This window comes from Podarcis vaucheri (assembly GCF_965113315.1).
Source record: "Podarcis vaucheri genome assembly, chromosome: 12".
Lineage (NCBI taxonomy): Eukaryota > Metazoa > Chordata > Lepidosauria > Squamata > Lacertidae > Podarcis > Podarcis vaucheri.
Window position 1 is genome coordinate 54,053,740 of NC_138750.1, and position 27,850 is coordinate 54,081,589.

Sequence of the window (27,850 nt, forward strand, 5' to 3'; positions counted from 1 at the left end):
GAGGAGAAGCGCTGCGCCCCTTCCCCTCTGTTCCCGTACCTGTCCTGAAGGCTTGCGGTGGGGAGAAAAGCCCTTCTCCGCACCGCCAGCCTGGCAAGCGGTTTCCATAGGAACGCATTAATTGATTTTCAATGCATTCCTATGGGAAACCGTGCTTCGCAAGACGAAAAACTCGCAAGAAGAAAAAACTTGCGGAACGAATTAATTTCGTATTGCGAGGCACCACTGTAGTGTATGCAGTGAAATGCTTTGAACGGTGCAAGCGCTATATAAATATGAAGTATGTGTATACTTTATCTATCCTCTCTCTTCACTAGACTGAATTAAAAAGACCCATTGCTAGCTGACCAAAGCAGGTTGTGCATTCACCCATTGCCCCTACAATGATCCCAATTGGTGCTCCCATTGCTACCATTCCCACCCCATAGTTCTAATCTGGTTCCCTCCAGCAGCTTTTTGTTTCAATAATAATAATAAAAACCATACAATGCCAAAGCAGGTGACAAACCTTGCTTTCAGTTTGCCTTTAATGAAACAGCCATTTCCTCTAATAACAACTCAGGTGGGCAGTGCTGAGGGAAATGGAAGGGAAACAGAGGAAGCCAAGAATGGAGGCAGCATCATGCTAATGGGAAATCCCAGAGGTTGGCAGAAGTACAAAAAATACAAATATGGAACTTTTTTCTTATGCTGGTCTGTGACCGTAATAAAGTTCATTCATTCAGAAGTGTAACTCATATATGGAAAAAAAACCAAGAGGCTAAATATCCCTAAGATAGAAGGGAGAAAGGGGAGCATTTGGTGCAAGCTGCACAAGAGCTCCCTGCAGGGCATGGGCCAATATTTTATTTTTAAATGACTATATTATTCTTATTCTTTTTCGGGGGTTGCAGTCTTGATAGGTTTTGAGCAAGGATGAGCAGCAGAGTTAACTGGACACAGGAGGAAAAGGGGCAGTGAGGGAGACTGTGGAGTAGTTCAATTGACTTCAATAGTACCAGTCCTACAGTGTCAGAGAGTTGGTGGGGGGACAGGACGGCTTTTGAGGCTTCCAGCCAATTCTTCTGCCTGCTCGTTTGGGGTGGATGAATGCATCTTTTATTTGCTTCCCTGTTCCTGAGCAGATTACAACATTCTCACGCTTCTGCCAATTACTCTTGCTGTGCAAACTGCAAATACTTGCACAATTCTTTCCAGCTGGAGTGGCAGCTTTTGGGGGTGCTTTCAGCGTTCCAAGTAAAAGACGCAGGGCTAATGGCTTCTACACTAATTAGCTCTCATAGTACTCATAAATGTGACAACTCTACGAATTTTTAAAACTTATTCTTAAAAAGGAAAGCCAAATGGCACACGGTAGGTGCTAATGGATGGCTTCCTTACGAAAAGAAGCCGCTTGTGAGGCGTCTCCCCATTAACATTTCAGTGGAAGACAGGAAGCTGCCTTACATGAGTCAGACCGGCGGTCCATCTAACTCAGTACTGTCTACACTGACTGGCAGCAGCTCTCCAGGGTTTCAGGAAAGGAGCACTCCCAGCGCTAGCTGGAGGTGCTATGGACCTTCTCCACATAACCTCTTTTGTAAAGTAGGACAGTATTCTATCCATGTTATCATCATCCTCAAATGCCAGAGGCCCCCTGAAGGGCTCATGTTCCCAGGTTGAGTCCAGGCTGCTTGAGTTTGGCACATTTGTCCAGGTGGGTGCTGAGCCCCACTGCCTTGCCTGCAAACATGGCAGCTCCCCAGCATCTCCTGATCTCATTCCTAGTAATCCCTTCTCCTCACCACTGCCGCCTGCTTCTCCTGGGCCTTCTGGAATTGCTTCTTGCTCATACCCTTATGATGCCCTATGGTGTAGTGTAATTGAACTAGCCCTGTATTCTTATATTATTTATTTTTAAAATTTCCCCATAATTCAACATCCACGCATGTTAGCTTTGTTTAAGCTCGCTTACACTTCTGGATGCTTGATTTGCTCAGGATGGTGTTTCAATTATAAGCATGCATGACAAAAGCCATTTAGACAATTTCCTGTTCCTCAATTTCAACAGTCATGGCTTCCCACAAAGTGCTCTGGGAACTGTAGTTTGTATAAAGGGTGCTGAGAATTGTACCTCTGTGGCAGCTCATTACTCTCAGCACCCTTAACAAACTACACATCCCAGGATTATCTGGGAGACCATGGCTGTTACCAGTGAGATATGAGCGCTTTAAATGTATGGCATGGATGTGACCCCAGTGACAAATCTTTTTAGGTGCTCTGGAGCCAGGAGACTAAAAGCTCACGTTTGGGGCACCGGCTTCCACTGTCCCTGAGGTCTCACCGCCTTCAATTCCTGTTTGTCTCTTCCTCATGCTGCCAGGCAAGAGGCCAAGCCTTGCTGGCTCCTGCTGCCTATGCATAGGAAGTGTCAACAAGAACAAAGGAACTTGGGGACTTGTACTTCTTGGGGGAAGATGTCACAGGGTGGCACACGTCTCTTTGTCTCTCAAACTACAACTTACCCTCAGTTTTCTGCTCATGTTAACAGGCTTGCATGCCTGGGTAAATCACGACCATTGAAACTATTATTTCTCTAGCCAACCATCAGGAAATATCCCCAGGGCAGTTGACAAATTTATATATACAGTGGTACCTACGGTTGCAGACAGGATCTATTCCGGAGGTTGGGTCGGATCCCGAGGTTTCCGTGACCTGAGGAACGCTTCTGTGCATGCGTGGCAAAACCTGGTAAAATACTTCCAGGTTTGCCGTGCGCGCATCCTGAAGTTTACATAACCAGAGGGTTACGTAAACGGAGATACGACTATTATACACACACACACACACACACACCAATATAACACAATTAGAAACAAGCTGTAAAAAGCAAAAAGTGTCGTTACAACAGACGCAGCAAGCAAGCACTGTTCACAGCCTGTACAGTGGTACCTCGGGTTACATATGCTTCAGGTTAAATACGCTTCAGATTACAGACTCCGCTAACCCAGAAATATTACCTCAGGTTAAGAACTTTGCTTCAGGATGAGAACAGAAATCGTGCAGCGATGGCGCAGCGGCAGCTATTAGCTAAAGTGGTGCTTCAGGTTAAGAACAGTTTCAGGTTAAGAATGGACCTCCAGAACGAATTAAGTTCTTAACCCGAGGTACCATTGTATTTAAAACACAGTTAAGAAACCTAGCACCAAAAAGGCTACAGAAAAAGTGTCAGGAGCCCCACTTCCTCTCCACCATGGCTGGGCCTTTCAAGAATTCATAAAATGAATTAAGTCTCCAAGCAAGTGCAGATACTCTTTATTCTGCCTGTATGGCTGAAAACATAACAAATAACCAGCACATTGTCTTCCCATCAGAAAGTGCTAGTTAGGTGTAAGGACAATGACACTGGTAGGAGCTGCTACATCCCCCCTTATCTGAGAAGCAAATCTCATGTGCCTGATACTTGTCATCACCCAAATGACTGTGTTCAATCATAAAGTTACCACCCAAAGTGCATCAGGACATTTCAGAAAAACGAAACCTACCATTTTCTAGTCCTGTCCCTCGGAAAAATGAAGTAAGCTGCCTAATGTGCACACAATACATCCAGGTTCAAGATCGCCTTCTGATGATGACCAGCAGACTTAGTTTGTGGCTTTTGGGGTGTGCCTTGATGGGAGAGTGATGCTCCGTGACCTGGCTGCCTGCCCCTGTCCTGACCAAGCCATTTTAATGGCAGCAAGTCCAGCACAGCCTTAAGGAGCATTATCTCCAGAACAGGAACCCTGCATTTCTGTCTCATATTAGTTAAAATACTGAATGAATCCCGGCTGACCTCTAGTGGCGAGACAGCAACTTATTTTTCAGTTTGGGAAGGTCTCTTCAAGGACCAAGGTTTTTATCCTGTGTCACAGGAGGAAAGGTTTGGGTGCAAGAACCATCACATCATAAAAACAGAAGTTACTAGATCAAAAGCAATAATTGTAGTTCTTCATTAATACTTAAAATGTGGGTGCCAGTTAAGATCATGAAGCTTTATTGCTATATAAACACGTTTGCTCTCCTGGTGCCTCTTGAATCTGCCCCCAGGAGACCAAACTACAGGAGATTTAAGGAGGCAATGGCAGCCTCCTAGGTGAGAGACTAACATTTCAGAGCAATTTACTCTGAGATTTTTTTTTGTGGTCCAGGGATTCAGAAGCACAGTAGCAGCTGGAACATCTGTGGAAAAAATCTTGTATACACATTTGCCTCTTACTAGTTTCTTTTGCCTATTTTGTTGCATTTTAAACACATTGGAGGCTGCCTTCAGAACTAGGACTGCTAGGCAGGTTAAAAAATAGTGTCTGCCATATTTTTACCAACAATTCTTTATTTACTTCCCCTTGTTTATAGCTGCAAAAACTGGTGTATACATAAATGCACATGAGATTGTGGCTACATCACCACTACAACCAGTAGTTCCCTGTCTGGTTATCAAGAGGGGCTTAATTTGCGTTGGAAGGATAAAGGAGGGGAGTGATTTGTAAGCCAGCAGTACAAGGAAGAATTGTACCACATTCCCAACCCTATCCAGATCAAAACCACCTCCTATAGGCTATGGCTGCAGTTTGCAAGTTAATTTTCCAAGGTTTGCTAATCAGCAGTGATAACAGTGCAGGATGATTTACTGAAGACACAGATTTAGCAGTTACGGGATATTGCAAAAACTGGAAAAGGTGTTTCTTTGCATGAGATCCCACAGAGCCAATGATGGCATGAGTTATCAGTACTGAACTGGATGGTTTAACTGGTTTAACACAGCATGGCGCCTGCCTTTGTACTTTTAACACACTTCTATTTTTAAGGCAAGAAACCTTAAATTTTGGAACTACTGAACAAGCACAGCCTAGACTAAAGACCACGTCACAGGTTGCGCGTAACACTAAGCCAAATTATGGCTTGGCAAAAATGAGCATGTGTGCTGGTACCCAGAGCAAAAATCACAACCCTTTCACTCCTCCCCTTGTCCTGCTGCTGCTATATTACCCAGAGCTAAGGCATGGTTTGGGCTTGGTGTTGTGTGTGAATCCAAGTTTGTGGTTCTAGATTCACCACTAGTGGCTTGTTTCAGGGAGACACACAAGTCTAGGTTCACTCACAGCACTAAACCGAACCACGGCCTAGCGACCATGATATTCACTCAGAGTGCCTGGCATACTTGCTCCTTTTTGCTAAGGCATGGTTTGGTTTAGTGCAAGCGAGGCCACGCAATTTCCTTCTTGAACAGCGTTAAGCAAGGCAGCTCAGGAGACCCCACCAGCCCATTTCTAAAAGCTCTGCTTGCAGTATTTCTTTCATTTGCATTTTGACGACAAGGGGAAGAGGTCACAAAATGGCTGCAATTGAAACAAAAGTCTCCTAAACTGATGTGCTGCAACTGAAGTTCAAGCACATGTTTGGTTATTTGTATAGTATGAATATCCATACTTGTATCACTTTTCCAGGGAAAAGCATCAGCAGGGAAAAGCAACATGGGACATTGCCCAAGAGCCTCTTCCTTTAAAGATAATTAATTAACTTCAGTGCCTACCACTTCCAAATGGGCAGTCCTCAGCTTTATGGGGAAACTGCAATAAATGTGATGGATGGGTGGGGGTTTTTTTATCGGTTGTTACTGCATTATTGAAAAAGGGAGTTCTTTAAAGTCCATGCACCATAGATTTACAGCTGGCTCTAGAATACAGGATGGCCAGAAAAAACTCTATAAGTACGGACAAAATCTATACACTTAGGGTCTCTATTTCTGCGACCAGAAGATATTAGAGCTAGTCACAGTGGATACTATGTATGTGCTGTCACAGTCAGATCTGCGGTTTTAAAAGAAATCTGGGTTTTGTGAATGTATGCAGAACTGATTTTATTTGCTCTACTAATTAAATAGATGAATTTCACACCAATATAATATATCGAAGCTCTCTATAAAAATATTTCTTCTGCAAATATTTTTTTCTACAATTAAATGTATTCCTCTCCAGTGTCACTCTAGATTAATAGTACTACAGGTTTTACTCATGCCAGTGTTTGTTTTTTAAAAATATGCAACTGACTTAACTTAAGGCATTTGGCAAAAAGAGGGTCAGACATATTTGCAATCTAAGTATTAGAAGTCCACGGTCCTAATCTAGACTAAGTACATTACACTTAAAATTAGTCATGACCCACTGACTTCACTGCGACTTACATGCAACTAATTTCCCCCCTGGATCTAAGCCCCACAAATGCTGGTTCATGTATATGATACTGGAGTCTTTCAGAATTTGCCTACTGGGACCGTGTTTGCAGGTGCTGTATGTAAGAGAGGTATTCATTGATGACAAGCTCTTCCTCTTCCAGAGTTAGGTCCAGATAATCTTCTTCGTGCTCTGGGATGTCCTCTAAGATTTCATTGACAGCATCTACTTCCATGTCTTCATCAGTTGAAGCCCCGGAAGTGCCTGCAAACAAGACAGGCATGTAGCACACACGACGGAAAAGTCTCTAATTCTCAAGTCTCAAAAGGCACCTCACCATAACATTAGCTCTTCTGCAACAGTACTTTGCATCAACAATTTGATTTGGTAAAAGGCTTTATAGGAGTCTCTAATCTGGTCAATAGTTGAGATGTACTGTTCAGACTTAAACCTTTTCCAGATTCTATCAAGCACGGTATCAGTGGGGGATGAGAAGCAGGGATTATTTCCATAACGTCCAGACCCGTAACTAGTTACTGACAACGGTATTGTGAACATTGACATAATGAAAGGGGGGGGGGACTACCCCAAGATGCTAGTGACTTGACCCTGGAATCTATTCAAGCCGTCACTGTGCAAGACTTTTTTATGGATAAAGAGCTAATATTTAAAGAAAAATATCATTTAGTGGGTTGTATCCAACTCAATGGACCTAAGTTAGTTATGTCCATTAATTTTAATGGCCCTACTCAGAGTAGAACCAGCACTGGCTACATGCAACCCATTATAAAATCCATGCATGAAGCAGAAGCCAACGTTCGAAAGTAAGCTCTTTAGATTTAGAGCGTTCAAGCATAAAACAAATTTAGTATAAGAACAGAAAGTGGTTAAAATACAAAAAGGAATCTAGGAAATTGTGACAAGTACAAACAAGTTTGTAAGAGCCTTTCACATACAAGCAAAAGGTTTAATGAACAAGAAGAGACAGCATATAATTTCTCAGATCCCTCAGAGGATATAGACATCAGAAGCATAAGAACAGGGTATCATCAGAGTAAGAAGACTGAGGGAAGGAGATGGAGCTGAGCTAGTTCTTTATGTAAAAGCGTAATCCTATACATGTCTATTCAGAATTAAGTCACAGTAGGACTTACTCCAAAGTGAGTGTGTATGGGATTGCAGTCTAAAGGACCTGATCACTGCATCTATAAGTTCAGGTATTAAGACCAAAACAAAGATTGTTAAAGCTTTTACAACACAAACCTGTGCATGCTTACTCAAAGGCCCACTGTGTTCAGAGGGGCTTACTTCTAGGAAAATGGGCATAGGATTTCAACCATAGGATCTTAAATAAACATTTTAGAAAAACCAACATGCCTCAAAATCTCTTAGTAAAATTATAGAACAGGCAGAGGAAAGATTTAGAGGAAATGCACTATACAAAATCCCTAAATTGATGGTAGAATGATTGGAAGTTTTAGTTTATTCAGGTTTATACTTGAAAAGGAGGGAATTACATTTTTTTAAACCACCATTAAGTAAAGAAAAGTGAATATACAGATTGGGGTTTCCCATGAAATTAATGGTAGATTATTAAAGAGAGCTGACTATCAGTGCAAGAGGCAGAGGGTATATAACATATAAGCTCAGAGGAGGTTGAAAGTGTAGCTTTAAATGACATGACAACAGAGGATATAAGAAATAAAGAAGATTGTGAAGGCAGTGCTGCCCTGAAGATACAGTGGGGAATTTCAGGGTACCATCTTTGCGTTTAATTATAATGTTTCATCTCATTCCGACAAGCAATTAGTGATAATAGGAAGGCCGTTATTACCTTGAGTTTTTCCTCTTTCTTCTTTCCTCTTTTTCCTTTTCTCTTTTTTTAGACAAAAAATAAAAAAAATGAGTAATTTCAAATGGATGAGCTTGAATGTAAGTGGGTTGAACAACCCATTAAAAATGACAGCTCTCTTTTCTTAAGGGAGGAATTTGATCTAATTTTTACATAGCAACCCGCTCCCCCATGAACAAAAACGAAAGGTGTAGTAATTGGTATAACCAACTGTGTCCATTTCTCCATTAATGAATGCACAGAAGATGCAGAAAGGAGATGTAATATTTTATGAGGTGCTTTAGATAAACTTTAAACGTATAAGAATTTGGATAGATTCATTTTACAGGTGGCATTTTGGGCAATGGGCAGCAGTCAAGGAATGTCTATCTTCAGAGAGGCATAAAACAAGGCTCCCGTGTCATCTTTGGTATCTGATGTATTGATCAATGTTGTACCCTAGAGTCCACAGGATGACTTAGGGTGGAAGACACATGGTTGGAGAGCCTAGGTTCTCCCCTTCCCCCCAAGAGCCTTAACCTTGTCCTTAACCAGTTAAATGAGCTTTTTTTGAGATCTGGCAGCATATCAGTTTTGACAAGTCTGAGTAAACAGAGACACAACTGAAGTGGAAATTGCCCACTGATGTGAAGCTAAGTGGAAAGCCAAACATAGGGAGATATCTGGGGCACTTTTTCAAATGACAGAAAAAATAAATGGTTGAAAATAATACCCTCATATTCAAGGTGAAACAGCAAATACAAGAGCGGTCAAAATTAAAAACATAACTCTGCTGGACAGGACGACAATGCTAAAAATGCACGTCTTGCCTGAGTTTTTCTTTCTTTCGTAACTTGATAATAAAACTGCCCAAGGAAGAAAAGCTGGACTTGATTCAAGCAATTACAAACTACTTTGTTTGGACCTACCAAAATCCCCGGCATCAAAGCTAAGGTTTCGTAAAGGAGATGGAGGGACAAGGGGTGGCATTGCCAGACAGCAATGGTAATTGACATTAATGTATAGCCATATTAAGTTCTCTTGGTCAATGGTGGGAGTCCAGTCGGGATATCTGCTATGATACTGGATAGCTAAGACTAGTGATCCACCTGAAAGAATGGGATGTTCCTAGTCTATATATACACATGAAAAAACATCTATCTATACATAGCCTAAGTAGTACAAAGATGTTGTTAGGGAACAAGTGGGCATCAGAGTCATCTCCAATAACTTCAGTGATCTTCTATAAAGATATTAAGGTGGCAAAAGAAGTCTCAGACTTTAAGACCTAGGAAGGGGCCAGACGGACATGCCTCTGCAATATATTCATGATAGGAAGATTTATGACATGCATTGAAGTTCAGGAAGCTATACAAACCAACCCACTACCGTAGTTTCAAGACTTTCAAATTTGGAACCTGCTCAAAGAAGTTCAGAGAGCACATCAGAGTACTCTCTTATTCTTTTATATAAAAAAACACGTTTAGTATCTCTCAAACTGCCTGCAACTAACTCACCACTTTTAGTATCTCTCCTGATAACAATAAAAATAGTAAGATGATTTATGGGGAATAAATAAATAAATAAAAGATTGGTTGCTTATGACCATATAACATATTCAATAATTACAATTTACCAATGTATAGTGCAGACAAATTGTGCACATAATGCTTATGACAAAACTATTAGCCATTATGGATGTACAGACAGGTCAGGATGATGCAGTGTCTCAGCAGCCTAAGAAATGATGGGCAGCGTTAGTGATGTTTGGAACAACAAATTTCCCATCAGGAAATATTGTCAGTATTTAATAGTGCTGTGCTGTTTTTAGAGTTTTTAATATTTATATTTAGGATTTTTTAAACATTGTTTTAATTACTTTTAAACTCATCTTTTATCGGTTTTAGCTTTCTGTGTTGAATCTGTGCTTGTTTTAATTTTTGTGAGCATCCTTAAGACTTGGTTCTGGTGGAAAGGTGGGGTATTAATAAAAATAAAAATAAAAATAAAAAAGTAAATAATGCTGTCAGAGTAATTGCAGCAATTAAATGTAGTTGAGGTTAGGTTGTGTTTTTTTTTACTGGATATATCTTATCTTATTTGCAAGTCACAGAATTGTAGAGTTGAAAGGGACCATGAGGATCATCTAGTCTGCTCCCCCCTGCAATATAGAAATATTTTGCCCAATGTGGGTCTTGAACCCATGTTCTGAGATTAAGAGTCTCATGCTCTACCAACTGAGCTATCCTACTTAAATGAAAATAAAACAAACAAACAAACCTATCAGCTGCACAATAACACTAAGCGACTAATTCAAAGGCTTCCAGTGCATACCATCAGAAATACTTCTGTAAAGCTGTCTTGTCAGTTTTACAGTGTCAAGCCATCAGGCGGCTACTTGAGAGCTGCACAGCCAATATGGATAACTAAGCAATTTGAGAAATGGGGAACAGCTCCCACATGCATTGTGTGATAAGAACTCACAGCTGAATGTGTGAATCGCCTCGACTTTATAGTGCAGTGTCTGACTTAACATTCTCCTTGCTGCTACAGTCCAAACACGTGTGAAGCTGCCCATGGACAAGGAAATTTCCCAGTATTTCTGTGCTCCATCTTCCTTGTCTCAACCAGCACTATGTATGTGACATAATTCCTTCTTCTCTCCTGGTTTCATCACCCCCAGAGTATCTCACCCACCCACCCTGGAGCAAGCCCCTTTACCTGCAGAGTCCGTAGGAGAGTCTTTTGACGAATTGGATTCATCTGAGGGAGTGATGCTATCTGAAGGGGTCTGTAATTCAGCAGGGAGAGATCCCCCATAATGAGCAAGCGTTTGCACAGCCAGCTGAATGTTGCCTTTAAATACTTTCAGAGCTTGCTCTGCTGCTTCAGGAGTAAAGCCCATATACACCAACTAGGCAAGAAAAGGACAAGGAAGATATACACGTCACCAGCCATTGGACCCTTCCTCCAAAGAGGGCAACATAGCATTTTCATGTCAAAACAGCTTGATAAGCTAGGTTAAAGGTAAAGGGACCCCTGACCATTAGGTCCAGTCGTGGCCAACTCTGGGGTTGCGGTGCTCATCTCGCTTTATTGGCCGGGGGAGCCGGCGTACAGCTTCCGGGTCATGTGGCCAGCATGACTAAGCCGCTTCTGGCGAACCAGAGCAGCACACGGAAACGCTGTTTACCTTCCTGCCGGAGCGGTACCTATTTATCTACTTGCACTTTGACGTGCTTTCGAACTGCTTAGGTTGGCAGGAGCAGGGACCGAGCAACGGGTGCTCACCCCATTGTGGGAATTTGAACCGCCAACCTTCTGATCGGCAAGTCCTAGGCTCTGTGGTTTAACCCACAGCGCCACCCGCGTCCCATGATAAGCTAGGTTATGGTAACACAAAAAGACAGCGCGCAGTCAGATTTAGACCCAAGTCATGACTAACTTAAGCATCACTGATTTCAATAAATCTCACTCTAAGAATGACTTTAATTTGGGTTCCACCGAGAGAGAACAGTTGCCTAAGGCTACCACTGCATGGCTGAATGGGAGTTTGAAGTGCACGTCCCATATACAAACTCCACACTCTCAGCTCTTGTTCCACAATGCAAGAGGTATGGGTTTGGGGAAAATGCACCACAAATATACCTAGGGTCTACTAATCGGCTTTGCTGAAGTAAACAGTAGCTTGCAATGAACTGTAACTGGACCTTAGAAGGAGAACAAGGCCTGATAACCCTAAAAGTCACTGGATTTCTTTTTCTTAAATGTAAGCTTATTCTCTGGACTTACTTGATCAATACTTTCCTGGGGAACTTGAAACTGGTTCCTGGGCACCGGATCGTCATCATCTGACAGGAGTAGGTGAGGGTTTTCAAGCATAATCTAGAGCAGACAACAAACAGTATATATACTGAACAAATTTATGCCTCCCCAGTTCACACAAAAGTTAGATTGCCCCCCAAAAATTGGAGAGTGGGGTGGGATACTATATGCATCCCAGACTATCCTCCATCTCCTTTTGGGTGCCACTGACCACCCTCAATGTAGGATTCCTGAAGAGTAGCCACAAAGACAGCCATTATTTCTTGCTTTAATGGCCACCCTTTCCATTTTCTAGGGGGAAAACAACAGGCATTGGATCATCAAATGGAGCTTGACACTCCCTCTTCCTTATTTGCTCAGTGAACATGTTTGTGGCTGAAATCCATTTGTTTCATTTCGCAGATCCAGGCACAGGGAGGCTTGGTAAGAAACTCCTAGAATCAAGAGTGTTGTCCAGGTCCAATGAACATGTTCAAGACTCTACAGATCAGTGCACAGTGAAACCTGATTCGCCAGGTTAGGATTTAATGTTAGGGTCCGTAAAAGTGAAGAAGGCCAGAGAAACTATAAAGCCAAGAGAATTTCTTTTTATGTACTTCAACTGAACGTGGGATTTTTCTTTTGCAGTTTAATAAAAGTTTGGAAAAGCATTTACCTTAACCGCTAGTTCAAGGTCTCCTTTTGCATTGTGAAGAGCTTCTCTAGCAGTTCGCTCTGAATAGCCCATACTCTTCAAGGAGTTAATGTCCTCCAATCGCTTTCTTCTTTTAGCTCTCTCCTCTCTTCTTATTTGAGCTTTTTCCTGTACAAGTGGTGGTTTAGGGGGGGCGGGGGTGGAGGGAGAAAGCTATTTATTATATAAGCAAGCTACATACCCACACACACTCCTGGTGGATATTTTCTGTGTTGTTAAGATTTATCCTTTGACTCAGACACATTTCTTCCCATTACAACTGTTTCTTGCTGGTGTCCTTACAGTGGACCTGATGAAAGTGGCAGTCATCAAGCCACTTGGTGCAATAGTTCTCAAGGAAGTGATACAGGGAATGCACAGAAAGTCTACAATACATTCTGTACTCCAGCGGGTGCAGAATGCTGCAGCAAGGCTCCTCACGGGGTCTCTGCCATGGGAGCATATTCACCCAGCGCTTTTCCAGCTGCATTGGCTCCCGGTGGAGTACAGGGTCAGATTTAAGGTGCTGGTTTTGACTTTTAAAGCCCTTCATGGCCAAGGACGCTCGTACCTACGGGACCGCCTCTCCTGGTATGCCCCACAGAGGACCTTAAGGTCCATATATAGCAACACCCTAGAAGTCCTGGGCCCTAAGGAAGTTAAATTAGCCTCAACCAGAGCCAGAGCCTTCTCAACACTGGCTCCGGCCTGGTGGAATGCTCTGTCTCTTGAGACCAGGGCCCTGCAGGATCTGATCTCTTTCCGCAGGGCCTGTAAGACAGAGTTGTTCCACCTGGCCTTTGGCTCAGAATCAGTTTGATTCCCTCCTCCTCTTTCTTTTTCCTTTCTCCTCCTATGAAGAGATTGCTCCCTAATTGTTTTAATGTTGTATCTTAATCTTTTAAATTGTATTTTAATCAACTTGTTTTTATTATTGGTTGTTAGCCGGGTCTTGGCTGGGGAGGGCGGGGTATAAATAAAAAATTATTATTATTACAATCAAAACGGGTTTGTTCAACACAGACTTTGGACAAGTTTCTTTTTTCACCTCTCTCAGAGGTTTCTACCAAAGGATGTTCAAATTGTTCATTAAATTCAGAAGTTCAGAAGCTGTTCAGAAATTCAGCCCATGACCTTTTTAAATGGGAAAAGCAACGTGTAAGTGAGTACAGCTCTGCCTCTTTAATGGTTGGATCCACCCATTCGGTCATTATGCAGAAACCTCTCTGAGGTGTCTTCAGTGGTTTGTCATGCAGCAACACACACACACACACCCCTCCAATGCTGGTGGTATTTAGCTTTTCCTCATGTTTCCCCACTTGCTGCACCACAGTAATATAAAACAGACCCTTATGGTACCACCCTGGCACTGTACCTCTCTCCTGTTGGAAATGTGGCTGGCAGCGTGGTCCACATTCCCATCGCAAGCTCGGAGACCCAGGCGGGCTTCCTGAGCAGAGAATCCCAGTAGCAACAAGCTATTTATCTTGTCAGGATCGATGCACAACTCTTTAAACAAGCCATGTGCCTGCATAGAAAAAGAAGGGGAAAAGGAAAAATACACTTCTGCTCAAGGGAATGAATAAAATATGAAGAAAACCGTTTTCCTGCTTACAGGCTATTTGGGAAAAATAAAACTGGGAATCTGATGCTTCACGACTGTGTTCAAAGGGGCCTCCTTCCAGGCAACTGCACAGGCTTAGGGAGGGATTATTAAGTCCGACACTAAACACAGAAACTTACCCTTTGAAGATTTTCACCAGCCTCCCTCTCTCTGCCATTATGATAATGGCTTATTCCTTGAAGCAAGTAGAGCCTTAGAAACAAAGCCTTCTCTCTCCCAGAGCTTCCCTAAAGAAAAGCAAGTGTTTATAAATGGGTAAACTTAAAATTCCAATCAACAAAAACATAGTTTATGGGCCTTCTGTTTATTTACTGAAAGTCATGTAAGTTTACAAAAAACGTACACGAGAAAAATAGGACCCCACAATCATAAGGTACAAAAAAAAATTGTTTGTATATGGAACAACATATAAACTTGACACTGCACTTTATCTCTTGAAATTTGGGAAACTGAAACAAGAACACTTGAGTTCTCTACAAAGAATCCCATGAAATGGACTGGTTAAAGATCAGGCTTGAATACAGGTAAGTAACCTGTAATATCAAATAAGAGGTTGGGATCTGAAAACCAGATATGCAACCAATAATCTAGAAAAGGTTTAATGTGAAATTCAATCAATGAATAATGAGGAGATTCCTAACAATAAGAAGCACCTACACATTTTTGTTTTTGTTTTCTCAGTCATTTGCTGTATGTGGGTTAGCCACCCAAAAGGCTTTGAAAGGGGAGAAAATATGCCCAACCTTTTGGGCCTAGGGACATCTGGGAATCTTAAAAACTGTCATGGGCACCCACCACAAAAATACCTATTTCACAGAAGAAAAACTGGCGATGCACAGGAACCTACCCCCAGACACCTACACCTTGCAAAAGAACAAATAAAACACAGACAAAAAGCAAGACCCCCTCCATAAAAAACAGGTACCTGTTCAAACAAGCAGCTCCACTCAAAAGCAAAACAAACCCCACACCCCTCAATTTAGAAATTAGGAGGGGAATGGGTCCTTAATGAAACTGATGTGTATGAGGGCACTGTGGTGCTGATGGATGCTGTGTTGGGAACCCAGCCTTAGGGCCTAGTTTATTTTGGATCTGTAATGCTGCTTTGTGAAAAACCATCAGGCTGGACAAGCCCCACCAAAACAAATGGTAACTGTGCAAGAGCCGCCTGGTGCTTGCTCAGCTCCCTTTCACTTCAATGGGCACAGCCGGAATGCTCCTGCTAAACGCTTCTGCTTAATCTTCAGAAGCACCTTCCCACCGGATTACACAGGGATCAGATTTCATTACTTTTGTTAACATTAATTGGAATAGTAGGGCTGAATGACTGCTCTGAGTTGGAGGATTATTCCTTTTCTTTGCTTGTCGTGCAAATTCAAGATACGGAACCTCAAGGGACAGATAACTGGAGAGTATGAAAGGAGCTACAGAACGTGAGGCCATTTGTATGCAACAACAGAATTTCAGAAGTCCGCAGTCTTCACTCAGTATAGTTTATACAGTCCTTTCAGGCTTTCTAACCAGATTGGTAAAACAGAGGCCCTAGGACTGTTGCTCTTTGAGAGGGGCCCACAGATATCCACACCACGGCATCCTTAGCAAGAGTGTTAACAGCGCAACTGAGTTTTCTGCTTGAATTTTCCAAGGATTGAGAACATGCAACCCTCCTGAGTTGCTACAATTTCCACTGCCCTAGCCTTGCATGATGTGCAAAAAATGCAATGTCTGAAGAACAACATTCGGAAGGAAGACATCTGACAGGTGATCTTACAGAATCAGTCCTGGATTCAATGCATCTTTTGTGAATGCACTTCCTTTCTGAGATTTTGTATTCACGCTTTTAGTTCCCAAGAACACACTCCTTCCTTGGGAAAAGCAAGAAGTCCTGAGTATCGAAGGCAACCAGCTCTAGTGGGAAAGTTCATATTTCCAAAACACAATTTTCACGGGCAAGTGAATTAAACCCTACCACAACCACACACCATCCTCTTTAGCCTACTTTTATAGTGACCAGTCTTTCGTGGTTCTCTCCGTAACACTTCCTGAAACAATCATGAGCTGCAAGGAGCTTTTTCTCAGCATCATCAAGGCAATCCAGCTGACCCAAGTGGAAGTAGCACCAGACGATGTCCAGCTGCAACACTGCGTAATTATCAACAGTGTTCAGGAGGTCTGAACCACATTCACTGAAAAACAACAAGAAAACGATTGGTAATCCAAAGAGCCTCAGCCACTAGGAGAATTTACATGAACACAAAATGTGCTGTGCTGCAAAATACACATTATTTTCCATAAAAGTCTGGTGCAATAGTGTAGCACAGTGGATAAGGGTACAGTTCTTGACTGAAACTCCATTGGACTAGGGGCTGTAGGAAAGGGTGGTAGCAGCCAGCAGGGGCCTTCCTATCTTAGCAGCAACGTACCCCATCTCACATAGGCCTTCTACTGGTGCTAACAGAAGGCAGTTTCCAAGCCCAATTGCTGTGCCTATTTTTCTTAACAGTGCAGCTAGGGAGAGAAGGGTTAACCCTCCCAGAAGCAGTCTCCATGAAGATTACCCCCACAAAGCAATTTGGCATGAAGAAGAATTTTTGAGGGTATGGCTGCACCCCTTCTTTTTTTGGCCCCTCCTACTGCCAGCATGCAATTCCCGGATGATTGGTTCTGCACCCCTGGGCAATAGGATTCAGAGAACACACCACTGTATCAGCACAGAAATGCCAGATACATGGCCACCACTATGAGAAAGACGGCAAAGTAAGAACCAAAATGAGACTGGGCTTATTTATAGGCATTCAAAGCACACCCGTAATCATGCAGTCCCAGGGTGGGCTACATATAAATGGGATTTGTGGACAGGGGTGGTGTTGCTACTAAGGGCAGTGGAAATGTGGCTGGAGTTTTTGCTGATTTTTTAAAAAATTCTGACATGTCCTCCTTTCTTTCCCATGTGGGGCATGTTCTGGTTATAGCAGCGATACACTGCCAGTTCTTTTTAAAAGAACGTTATGGGATTGCTCTGTAAAGAACCATATCCAAACTTCTTTTAAAAGTACCAAGAGGTTCTTACCAGAAATGTTTATCTGCATCCAACAGGAACGGCAGCGCCATAGCATATTCTTTTTTCTTCAGCAATGCTCTGCCCTTTTCATGATAGCCCATGGCTAAGAACAGAGCCTGTGGGGGTGGAGGGGAAAGCATTTTACTAACACTAAACCTTAGTGCAAACTGCAATTAAAAGCAAGCCTTTCCTGTTCTTGGAGCGAACGAACAGAACAGAATGAGCAACTTCTTCACAGCATACACTCACTTTTTTTGCTTGTGGAGGAATCTTGATCGTTCTTCCGGTTTGGTTTGCTATGTCCAGGTAAGGTGCTCTGTCGGGATCCATGGAATCCTCTGAAACAGATCAGACAGAAAATGAGGAAATATGTGTCTTTGCAGGATTAGCTCTGGGTCCTTTAAATTCCAGTAATGTATAAACCAAGACACTGTTTCTCAATATTGCATCTGTAAAATACAATGGCCTGCTTCACTGGATTGTTCCTTGTTCTATATACAACACATCTGTATTAGTTTTTTGATAAATCAATTGCCACGAGAAATAATTGATTATTGTGTTGCATCTATTTTTTTAAAAAAAGAAGAAGGTATTTTGTGGTTCCTGAATGAGGTCCTTAAGAATACACAACTCTGTCCAAAAGAAATTGAGGTCTTTTTCCTGCCCTGTGGAACGCCCTCCCATCAGATGTCAAGGAAATAAACAACTACCTGACTTTTAGAAAACATCTGAAGACAGCCCTGTTTAAAGAAGTTTTTAATGTTTGATGTATTTATCGTGTTTTTAATATTCTATTGGGAGCCGCCCAGAGTGGCTGGGGAAACCCAGCCAGATGGGCGGGGTATAAATAACAAATTATTATTACTGTAGTGGTACCTCGAGTTACAAACGCTTCAGGTTTCAAACTCCGCTAACCTGGAAGAGTTACCTCAAGTTGAGAACTTTGCCCCAGGATGAGAACGGAAATCGTGTGCCAGCGGCGCAGCAGCAGCAAGAGTCCCATTAGCGAAAGCATGCCTCTAGTTAAGAACAGTTGCAGGTTAAGAACGGACCTCCGGAACGAATTAAGTTCGTAACTAGAGGTACCACTGTATTACTACTTAGCATTACATGCAAACCAGGTGTCTCACACCCATGACAGTGACAAACTCCTAGCTGGGATAACACACATACAACCATTCAGTTGCATGGACCATTCTGGATTTTAGAACCATGACCAAAGAAACTTGGTATCCTTGTGGAGCGCCTGTCCAAGTTAGGAGTGGGTGACACATGGGGTGGGATATAATGCTTTGGCCTTTTGACCCAAAAGGTCCTTCCTCTCTGCTGTAAGCGAACAAAACACCCAAAAGCTGCCTGAAGCATGAAGGAAGGGCAAGGCTGATGGGTGTTCCAGGACTGCAGTTGCTGGTATGTCTGTTGAGGGAAAGCAGATCTGGGCTTACACTGCGAGAGAAAAACCAGCTGTGGCTCTCTTTAAGAACGACATGCATCTTCACACTATTTGCAAAGCAGGACAATGCCCTTTCCATTTCATTATTCTTCTTTAAATGGAATTTTAATCTGTACTGCTAATGATGGGATTTACAAGAGCTCCTTACCTCGCTCTGCAAGTATTTCTAAGCCTTTTTTTGTCCTTTGCATCCTTTTGTTCATTTCTTTTTTCTTCACAGCCTCTTCCTCCTGTTGCATTTCCTCACTGCGGACTTTCTTCCTGGTTTCTTCTTCGGACAGTTTCAGCTCAAGCACCATGACCTTGACATTGTGCGTCACACCTTGCTCTTCTAGAGTTTTTCCTGTAAAATGGAGGCAAGTTTAATGAATCCAAGTCAGCTGGAGGAATATGGGATTAAAAGTTTTTTAAACGTATGGCTTAAAAGAAACAAAAAAAGGGCACAACTTCAATTAAAATACTGTACAACACTTTATAGTAAATACAGCCAACTCCCCATTTGCACGAGAGTTGCGTTCCAGGTCAGTGTGCATGTCAGCAGTCACACGTAAGCCTGCTCCACCCTCTGCCGTCTTCTGGGGCCGAAAGCAGAGTGTGTGTTGGCGGTTGCATGTCAATCATATGCGCACAAAATGGTCACCATATTTGAAACGATAAGATACATACCCAGGTCAAGCTGCTTCTTGTTTATAATTATTTTGATGCAATTTTCTTCCAATCCATATGCTTGTGCTATTCTGTGAAGCAGAGCAATAGATATTAAATGCTATTCAGTTTTAGCAGGGTATTAGTGTTTTTTGTTTGCTTCTAACTTATTTTTCTGGGGGGGTGGGGTGGAAATACTGAAATATTTTATTTTTTTCTGAATAATGAGGTTTTTCCCTACGCATTTTTACTACACAGACAGGAAGTTGAGTTTTGCTACAACAGGCAGAAAAAAAACATTAAGTGGTCCACCAAGACCCTTAGCAGTTTTCAAGTGGTCCATGGGGATGGGGGGAGTTTGAGAACCACTGCTATAGACGAAGAACCACACAGAAGCAAAAGGCTTCGTCAGTCCCGTACTTGTATCAACTGATAATCACACAGGGCTATAACCCCACAAGTAAATCCCAATGAATTCACAGACTTACTTTTGAAAAAATATGCACAAAATCCACCTGCACCTTTTGATACAAATATTTGCAAAATATGCCAAAGGTGCCAATACTGTGTTCAATTCAGGAGGCATAACTAAGTTAAATATCAAATACGAATACACCAGACCCAAATTATATGGTATAAAAAGAACTATATAAAAGGGGGGCAGGGAAGAAAACCTCAAAAAGGCAAATGGTAATTACTTACTGAGATCTGAGCTCCTTGCCTGTGATGACCAATTTTGTCTCCAGCACATTTTTTCTTGCCTGCAGATATAAATGCCAAGTTAAAGTGAACTGTGTGGTTCCTTCCAAGGAGACTTGCAAAATTCAACAAATCCAAATTTCTTTCCGGAATTGAGAGTTTTTATTCTAAACAATGGTTTATGTTGACCCCAATGTCAAATCTGTAAATTGCTTTTTAAAAGCACTGGAGGACCAAGCAAGACACTCAACACTTTATAATTTCCAACTGTGAAGTTCCATGCAATGAAGCCTTAAGGTAAAACAAAAGGAGTCCAATCACTGAATATTAGAATTGTGCAATTGGAAATCAAGTGGTCCTGAGAATCATCTAATCCAACCCCCTGCAATACAGGAATATGCAACTATCCCATATGGAGATCAAACCTGAGACCTTGGCATGATCAGCACCGTGCTCTAACCAACTGAGCTATCCAATTGAGTGGCTCCTTGCTCCATCACCCCCTACATAAGGCAAGGAGAAGACCCATTTCAGGCAGCTTATCTGCCTCTTCTGTATACATGAAATGTTTCCATTCATTACACATCCACAACAATTACCTAACATATTATATATGCTTCTTTTGAGAACATTAAACAATTGCTTACTTTACCCAACCTTGTAGGCAAGGCTACTTCAAGCGTCGCAACTCCCGTCATCTTATAAGCTTCATTTTTCGTTCCTCGCTCGACTGCTTTGGAGCGTATCTCTTCCAGGAGGGCCTCTATTTCATTGTCATTACAATTTAGCCTGGCTGAATATTGCAGTGCGAGAGCCTAGGATGATAAAAATGGATCTGTTAAGAAATGAAAGCAGTAAATTTGCATGAAGTAAAAAGCAGCAACAATATGCCAGCCACAGACTACTTGCCTTCAGCTCCTCACCCGCCTCCTGGCAGCTGTTTGTATATGGGGGTTTCCATAGCTGAATTTTGTCTTCTCGCAAATAGTTTTTCAGTTTTGCTGCGAGGTATTTGTTCTGTGCCATCCTTACCTAGGAAACAAAATTAAAACACTCAGTTCTATGTGCACTAGTTGCTGAAATGGGCATCGTAATCTTGTAGGTAGGCTGCATCAAAATGCATATTCTACTTCCTCTTATTCCAAAAAGAAACCTGTTTGTTTACATGGTGCTGAAACCGATGAAGTACAGGAATGGCTTGGTAGAAAAGGACATGCTTTGCATACAGTAAATCCTAGGTTCAACCCCTGGTATCTCCAGTGAGAAAGACCTGCCTGGAACCTTGGAAAGCCACTGCTAGTCGGCATCAATAGCATTGAGATTGATGGACCATTGTCTGACTTGGTGCAAAACAGCTTCCAATATATTATGGCTTTGTTACAATTGTTTATATCCTGCCTTTCAGGTTATAATACAAAGCAGCTTACAAACAACACTCACCTATGTGTTTGTAAAGCACAAGAAACATTATTAACATTTAACACTACATCAGGATACTTCCCACATGGCAGTTAATGACAGACTGCTAAAGGGTGGGGGGAGGCAGAGAAGTGGAACTGTTTCTTTTAGTGCAAGGGTAGCAAAGAAATTGCACCAGTTATGAAACTGTTTTTAATTTATTTATTTAATTTATTTTTCCCTTTTTATAAACCTTTCTTTCAAGTTCAGGGTATCATGCATGGCTCTCTCCCTCCCTACATTATTCATGATGAATGGAAGTTGCAAATGACATTATACAAACGAGCAACAAACAAACAAACACATTCAGCTGATGCTGAGTAGCAAGCAGCCAATAAACTTGGAACTGATGTTTGTTAATGATTTAACATGTTTTTATTTGCTCCATATTGCTGTCTCCTCTTGTAAACCAATCGTTATAAACAACCATTGACAAGTTGAAATCTTATGCCTGCAATCACAGAAAGAACTAATGTATTTGACTGGAAATTTAAGATTCATGGAAATAGATGCTGAATCAATGCTCCAACACAGCTTCACATCTTTACCCAGGATAAAATGTTATATCAGCTCTGAAATCTAGTCAAACTAAAATCTTAGCAGGATTTAATGCAGCTGACTATGTAAAGCCTTGGAGAAGTTCTAATTAAATTGGATTGGCATTGGATGCCAGCTGACCAGAAAAGCTTGCTTGGGCTGCTCTTGAGCCTTAAACAGCAGCTTGATTTGCAGAAATCAGCATTTGGAAGCTATTGATAGCAGGAAGAAAAACATGACCACCTGCAAATGTCTGCAGATCAAGCTGCCACCAGAGGCTGTGATACAGGGGCCAAATTAAAAGTTGGCACCAAAAAGGGCAAAACAGAAATTTCAAATGCTGCAATCTTTAAACCCCTTTTAATCTTGCAAGATTCACAACTCTATAGAGGAAGTGGTCTGAGGACTTCAGCTGTTGCTACTTCTCCCTTCCATCTCTACCATGCCTTCCACACTTTAGTATCTGCCAATGATCCCAGCGCAGCCAGAGCTGCTGCCAGATTTTACAGACTTAGCCAAAAAATCCTGCCAACATGCTGATATTTTTGAAGCTGTGATGAAAGGAGGAAGCCAGAGAAAAGAAACTCCTGATTTCTTCATGGACTTTCTCTTTCTGTCACCATATGGATAAGCAGGTGGTCAGGGGCTTAACTTTTGATTCCTTCTACACAATCAACCAAATATGTGGTTGTCTTGACTGGCATTGCCATTTCTGTTTGAGCCAGATGAGAAAAACAGAAAGCGGGATGGGGGTGGGGAGATATTAAGGAGCAGGATAAACGAAAAGACTGAAACTGAGAACACTGTGTGAAAGAAATCTACATGCAGAGCCTCTTCAAGAGTCAAGAGACTCATTTATGGCTGATAAAAGATCTGGCAAAGATCTTAAAATGCTGCCATCTGCCACTTGGGGTGAGGCAGTAAAATTGATTCATTAGTTTTGCTTTCATTTCTAGTGTTTGGTTCATATGCATTGATTGCACTGCCATTGACACTGAAAGGAAAGGAGACTCCATGAGGAAACATTTCTATTAATGTTTTATTGTGTGAAAATTCTACTTCTCAGACAGACGCTGCAAATTTATGAGCAAACTTTAAAGACAGTGCCTCTGTAAGAAAACCAGCGAGGGAGGTGCACTGAATTATATATTTTAGCTGAGAACATTGCAAGAAACACACATCAATTAGCAACTGATCTAACCCCTCTGCTCATCCCACCAAGTTGCCAGTTCCCTCTTGCATTTTTCATAGCTGTGTGACATGCAGAGATCCAACTGGGAAGACTTAAACTTCAGGGAGACTGCTACCTTTGGCTTTTAATCTGTCACATGGCTGTTTAAAGGAGTCTACTAGAAACAGCCAGGCCTATAGCACAGGATATTGTATTTCAACCGCCTAAGGCAGGCTAAGGACTGGCTGGTGGCACAGGGTTTCCCCCCACATGTGATACAGGGTTACCAGTTTGGCCCTCCCTCTTGGCCTTTAAACAGTGACTAGGGCTGTGTACAAACATTTTGTATTAGAGTCAATGGAGAAAGAGTACTACCCCCGCTAGGTAGTCCAAATACAAACTAGATTTAACTGGCAGAATCCGAGACCAGGGAGAAGAGTTGGTGAAAGAAGACTGGAAGAAATTCAAAGACTACTTACAGAAACATTGTAAAATTAATGAATGTTAGAAGGATGTTGGATAGAAACTAAGCGGTTTCCAGCTGTAATGCTTTAAGAGATATGAAAAAAAGGAGGTTTTACAAATGGGTAAAAGTTTAATGGTAAGGATTTGCTGAACTAACAAATTGAACTGGAATACAAAGAAGGGAGGTATGAGGAGGTCCGAGGAAATAAGTGTATGGAAGTTATGTTATTGAAAATTAATGTGTGTTTTTAACTGTTTTTTATTTTGTATGTTTATTTTTCTTTTTTCTTGTTATATCTTAAAAACTTTTAATAAATATCTTTTTTTAAAAAATTAAAAAATACAAACTAGATTTATTGTATGTTTTTTGCCCCTGAAAAACACTTCTTGAGAAACAGAATTCATTCTGAAAGTAAAAACTTATTGCAGACTGATTGCCCTGCAGTCATTTGTCCAGTGATGTTGTGGGTGGGTGCCTGTGGGGAGGAAAAGGTGTCAATGATCCCCTAGAGGGGAGGGGTTTCAAATGCCTATTATTATTTATTAAATTTGTATACCACCTGTCATCTGCAGATCTCAAGTAACCACAATTCTGGAGAAAAGCTACACCGTTGAACTAAAAATGAATTAATTGTGTACATGGAGCTAAGCAGCAGGGAAACCTTCAGTGGTGTCATTTTCATGAGTCAGGTTCCTATTAAAAGACACAGGCACAAGGAAACTAAAGAGAAATGTTGCAAGTTGTCAATTTGCCCGGTGCATACACCATCATCTTTTAGGCATGGGGTGAAAACAGTTTCATTTTCCCAAGTTTTATACTGTACATTGCCATGATGCTGTTTTATTTCATGGAAATTTTTAAATTCTGCACCCCCCTACAGAATCGATATTCCTATTTGACTGCAAAAGTGTTTTATTCTATTTATTTTGCTTAAATTCTTCTTTGGGGGCCATATGAGGAAAGGGCGGGATGCAGATGCCAGCAAATAAATTCAGGTTCCGCAACCAAAACAAATTTCAAGCTCACGTGCCACAAACCTGCTTCTAAAAATCTGACTTTTTGCAGTACGGAAAAGTGAGAGGGGCGATGGGCTGAAAGTGCGGTTATAAGCAACCGCGGGAGACAACGCCGCATGACCTCCCCACAACCACCTCAGAACGAATGCTCAGACAGGAGGTCGTCTGCGGTGGCCACCTGTAATAACCCTACTGGTTTAATGATATGTGTTTGGATGTGTGGGTGCCCAGTGCTTTTAACCCCGAGCCACCTTGAATGGATGCTTTTGGCAGCACATCAATGCCACAAGCCCGCAACGATCCGATTTAACTTGGGGGGTGACAGAGGGAATTAAGTGCTTCCCCAGAGATGAGGCACAGACAGATCAAGCCAGATTCCCACCCACCCACCCTGGGGACAAAGTGTGTGGGGTGTGCGTGCATGCATTATTAAATGTTATTTTATTTATATACAGTGGCATCTCCGGTTACATATGCTTCAGGTTACATACGCTTCAGGTTACACACTCCGCTAACCCGGAAATAATGCTTCAGGTTAAGAACTTTGCTTCAGGATAAGAACAGAAATCGTGCTCTGGCGGCGCAGCAGCAGCAGGAGGCCCCCATTAGCTAAAGTGGTGCTTCAGGTTAAGAACAGTTTCAGGTTAAGTACAGACCTCCAGAATGAATTAAGTACTTAACCCGAGGTACCACTGTACTGCCCTTCATCAAAAGATCTCAAGGCAATTCACCATGTCAGTTTATGAAATGGGCATTTTAAATTTTCATACTGCATTGTGTACTTTTACAGGTTAGCCACTTTGAGGGAGTATGCTGTCAAAATGCAGATTAAAATCCTTTATGATGACGTTTTGAGCCTACCCTGCCCCCTACGCAGAGAGCATTTGTAGGGCGCTGTTGTCAATATTTATGGTTGAGGTGACTGTTGAAGCAGCCTTTTGCCACCCCCTCCCTCCTCCAGGCGTGAGGGGCTTTGTGGAGAACAGTGTGAGGGGCTCTGGCCCTTTCTCCTCCTCCCCCCCCCCGGCTGCTTATGGGGCGCCGCTGGCCGTCACTCACCTGAGCGCTTTCCTCTCTCCGCCCCGCTCCGCTTCCAGTGGCGGAGGAAGAGGAGGAGGGCGCGTCCAGAGCGGCGCGCGCTGGGTGGAGACGCGTCTCCGCCTCCCGGCCGCCGCCGCCTCCGCCGCCCCTCGGCGACCCACCCGCTGCCAGACCCGGGTTCTGACGAGGAACAGAAGGCGCTGCCGGGTTTCCTACGTTTGGGAGCCCGTCGGAAATGAAAGAGAAAACACTCCCGGCTCCCCCTCCCAGATCGGGCGGTCATGTGACCGGGAACGGCGCTCCCGAGACGCAGCCGCTGCCGCCGCCGCCGCCATTTTAGTTCTTCTTTCGTTTGTGGCGTCGAAAGGCTCGCCGCCGCTTTTCGCACGCGCCGCCGGCTTACGTCACGCGGGGGAGGAGCCAACCGTTGCCTCAGCCAGGTGTGCGCGTCGCCCTCACGCGCTCGTTTAAAGCTAACGGCAACGGCGCGAGCGTCCTCCTCAGCTTTCCTCAGAAGCGGAACGGAGTTGGGATATATTTCTTTGCCGCCCATTCGTCCGAGGACTACAGGGGCGGCTTACAACATAAAAGCACACAAAAATGCCATAGTAACAAAATAAAAACAACACCTTTCCGTGCCTGGAGCACACATTTAAAAGTCCATAGATTGAATTAGCGAAAGGTGGGGGATAAGGGGAAGGTTTTCTCCTGGCGCCTAAATGTGTGTCATGACGCCACCAGGCTAGCTTCCCTGGAGAGGGAATTCCACAAGGGAGCCACTGCAAAAAAGGCCCCATTCTTTTGTTGATGCCCTGGATCCTCATGGAGGGGCCACATTTTTGAAAGGCTCCTGTTTTTAAAATAAAAAATAGTGGCAGTTATGGTGCTTACCTACTGCTTCCGTAACAGAAACTTTTAAGGAGCACATTTTAGGCTGCAGGCCCCATAGGCAGTGTGCACACAATATTAAATACAGTAAATATGATTGGGATAGTGAGGCACATAGGATTGTGCTGTTAGGTTGTGAGCCCTTTTTGTCCTAGGTGTGGGTGCATAGCCAAAGTTGGCAAAACTGGCAAGGAGGAGAGTGGGAAACCTGGCCTAGCTTTGTCAATCTCTCTCTTTCTCTCTCTCTCTCTCTCTCTCTGTGTGTGTATCTATAGATAGTATAAAAAAGCAAAGGAAGGTATGTTAGCACATAGGAAAAACAAATCAACAGTAAAAACCCCCCAAAACCACCTTAATTATGACCAGCAAAAATGTCACAATCTATTCTGGTCTGCGGATTCAAACGTTTGCTCCATGTTTTGCAAAATATTGATTAAAAAGGGTGTTGACTAACTACTTTATTTAGAAATCACAATATATGACTGACTTTGACAACAGTCTTTTGGGTAACATCCGTACTGTGCATTTTAAACATATGCCCCCCCCCAAAAAAAAATCCTGCAAAATGTAGTTTGCTAAAGATGCTTGAGGGGTAAACTACAGTTCCCAGGATTATTTGGGAGAAGCCATGTGCTTAAAATGTCTGTTGCAGATAATGGAGTTGTCAACTCCCCCCCCCCTTTGTGCATTTAGTGGCTGGCCCAGAAGCACATGACTTCATTGTAGGAAAATGGATTTCATTCTGTAGCATCTTACAACCAACATGTTTTTGTATAAGGTTTTGTAACACACCTCAGTCATGTTTTTTCCAGGGCAATGCAGGTTGGAGTGGGGTTCCACCTCCCAGCAATGCCCCTCGAAGAACAGCAGGTTATGATGTATCATATGTTTCCAAAGAAGTATGGGAGGGGGCATTGCACATGTCACAGAAGAAGAAAAAGTGTTTTTAAAATAAGAGAAAAGAAGGGAAGGAGGCTTCCGTTTTGTTATGTGCAACTTTTCATCCTTGACATTTTAATGATTTTTTCCACCCCCACTTAAGACTGTGGGTCTTTATATCTCCACTTCCTAAGGCCCTCACAAATGTGCCAAAAAGGTTCATACTAGAACTTTCATGATCATGCTAGTTTGCAGTGACTAGGGGAAAAAAGTGTATTATGCATTTTTACTAAAGTAATACAAATACCCACTATGGTCTATGAACACATTCAAATGTAACTTCAAACTATGGTTTGCTGTTATGAGAACATGCCTTGGATTTTCTCCTTTGC

At 42.5% G+C, this 27,850-nt stretch overlaps 1 protein-coding gene across 2 annotated transcripts; it reads right to left on the bottom strand.

The window, feature by feature from the left end:
* Positions 1-3,277: 3,277 nt before the first annotated feature.
* NUB1 (negative regulator of ubiquitin like proteins 1) lies at positions 3,278-26,041 on the bottom strand. 2 transcript variants are annotated; one of them, XM_082192369.1, is made up of 16 exons: positions 25,710-26,041; positions 20,912-21,034; positions 20,650-20,817; positions 20,006-20,064; positions 19,325-19,395; positions 18,807-19,001; positions 17,455-17,543; positions 17,215-17,321; positions 16,144-16,330; positions 14,264-14,371; positions 13,896-14,048; positions 12,503-12,649; positions 11,815-11,907; positions 10,744-10,936; positions 8,026-8,067; positions 3,278-6,455 (listed from the first exon to the last, which is right to left on the bottom strand). In XM_082192369.1, the coding sequence occupies exons 2-16, from the start codon at positions 21,026-21,028 to the stop codon at positions 6,283-6,285; spliced, it is 1,902 nt and encodes a 633-aa protein (XP_082048495.1). In that variant the 5' UTR covers positions 21,029-21,034; positions 25,710-26,041; the 3' UTR covers positions 3,278-6,282. The 2 variants fall into 2 exon arrangements, with proteins under 2 accessions (XP_082048495.1, XP_082048496.1); XM_082192370.1 differs by lacking the exon at positions 8,026-8,067 and having other exon boundaries at positions 25,710-26,040.
* Between the last annotated feature and the right edge of the window lie 1,809 nt (positions 26,042-27,850).

Bases quoted from the DNA above. Each gene is read 5' to 3' on its own strand.
- NUB1 (XM_082192369.1), bottom strand. From the start codon at position 21,028: ATGGCACAGAACAAATACCTCGCAGCAAAACTGAAAAACTATTTGCGA. The intron at 11,908-12,502 runs GTAAATGCTTTT...TGTCTGCTCTAG, and splicing joins ACCTTGAACTAGCGGTTAAG to ATTATGCTTGAAAACCCTCA. The intron at 8,068-10,743 runs GTAAAGGGGCTT...GTCTAAAAAAAG, and splicing joins CTCTCCTACGGACTCTGCAG to AGAAAAGGAAAAAGAGGAAA.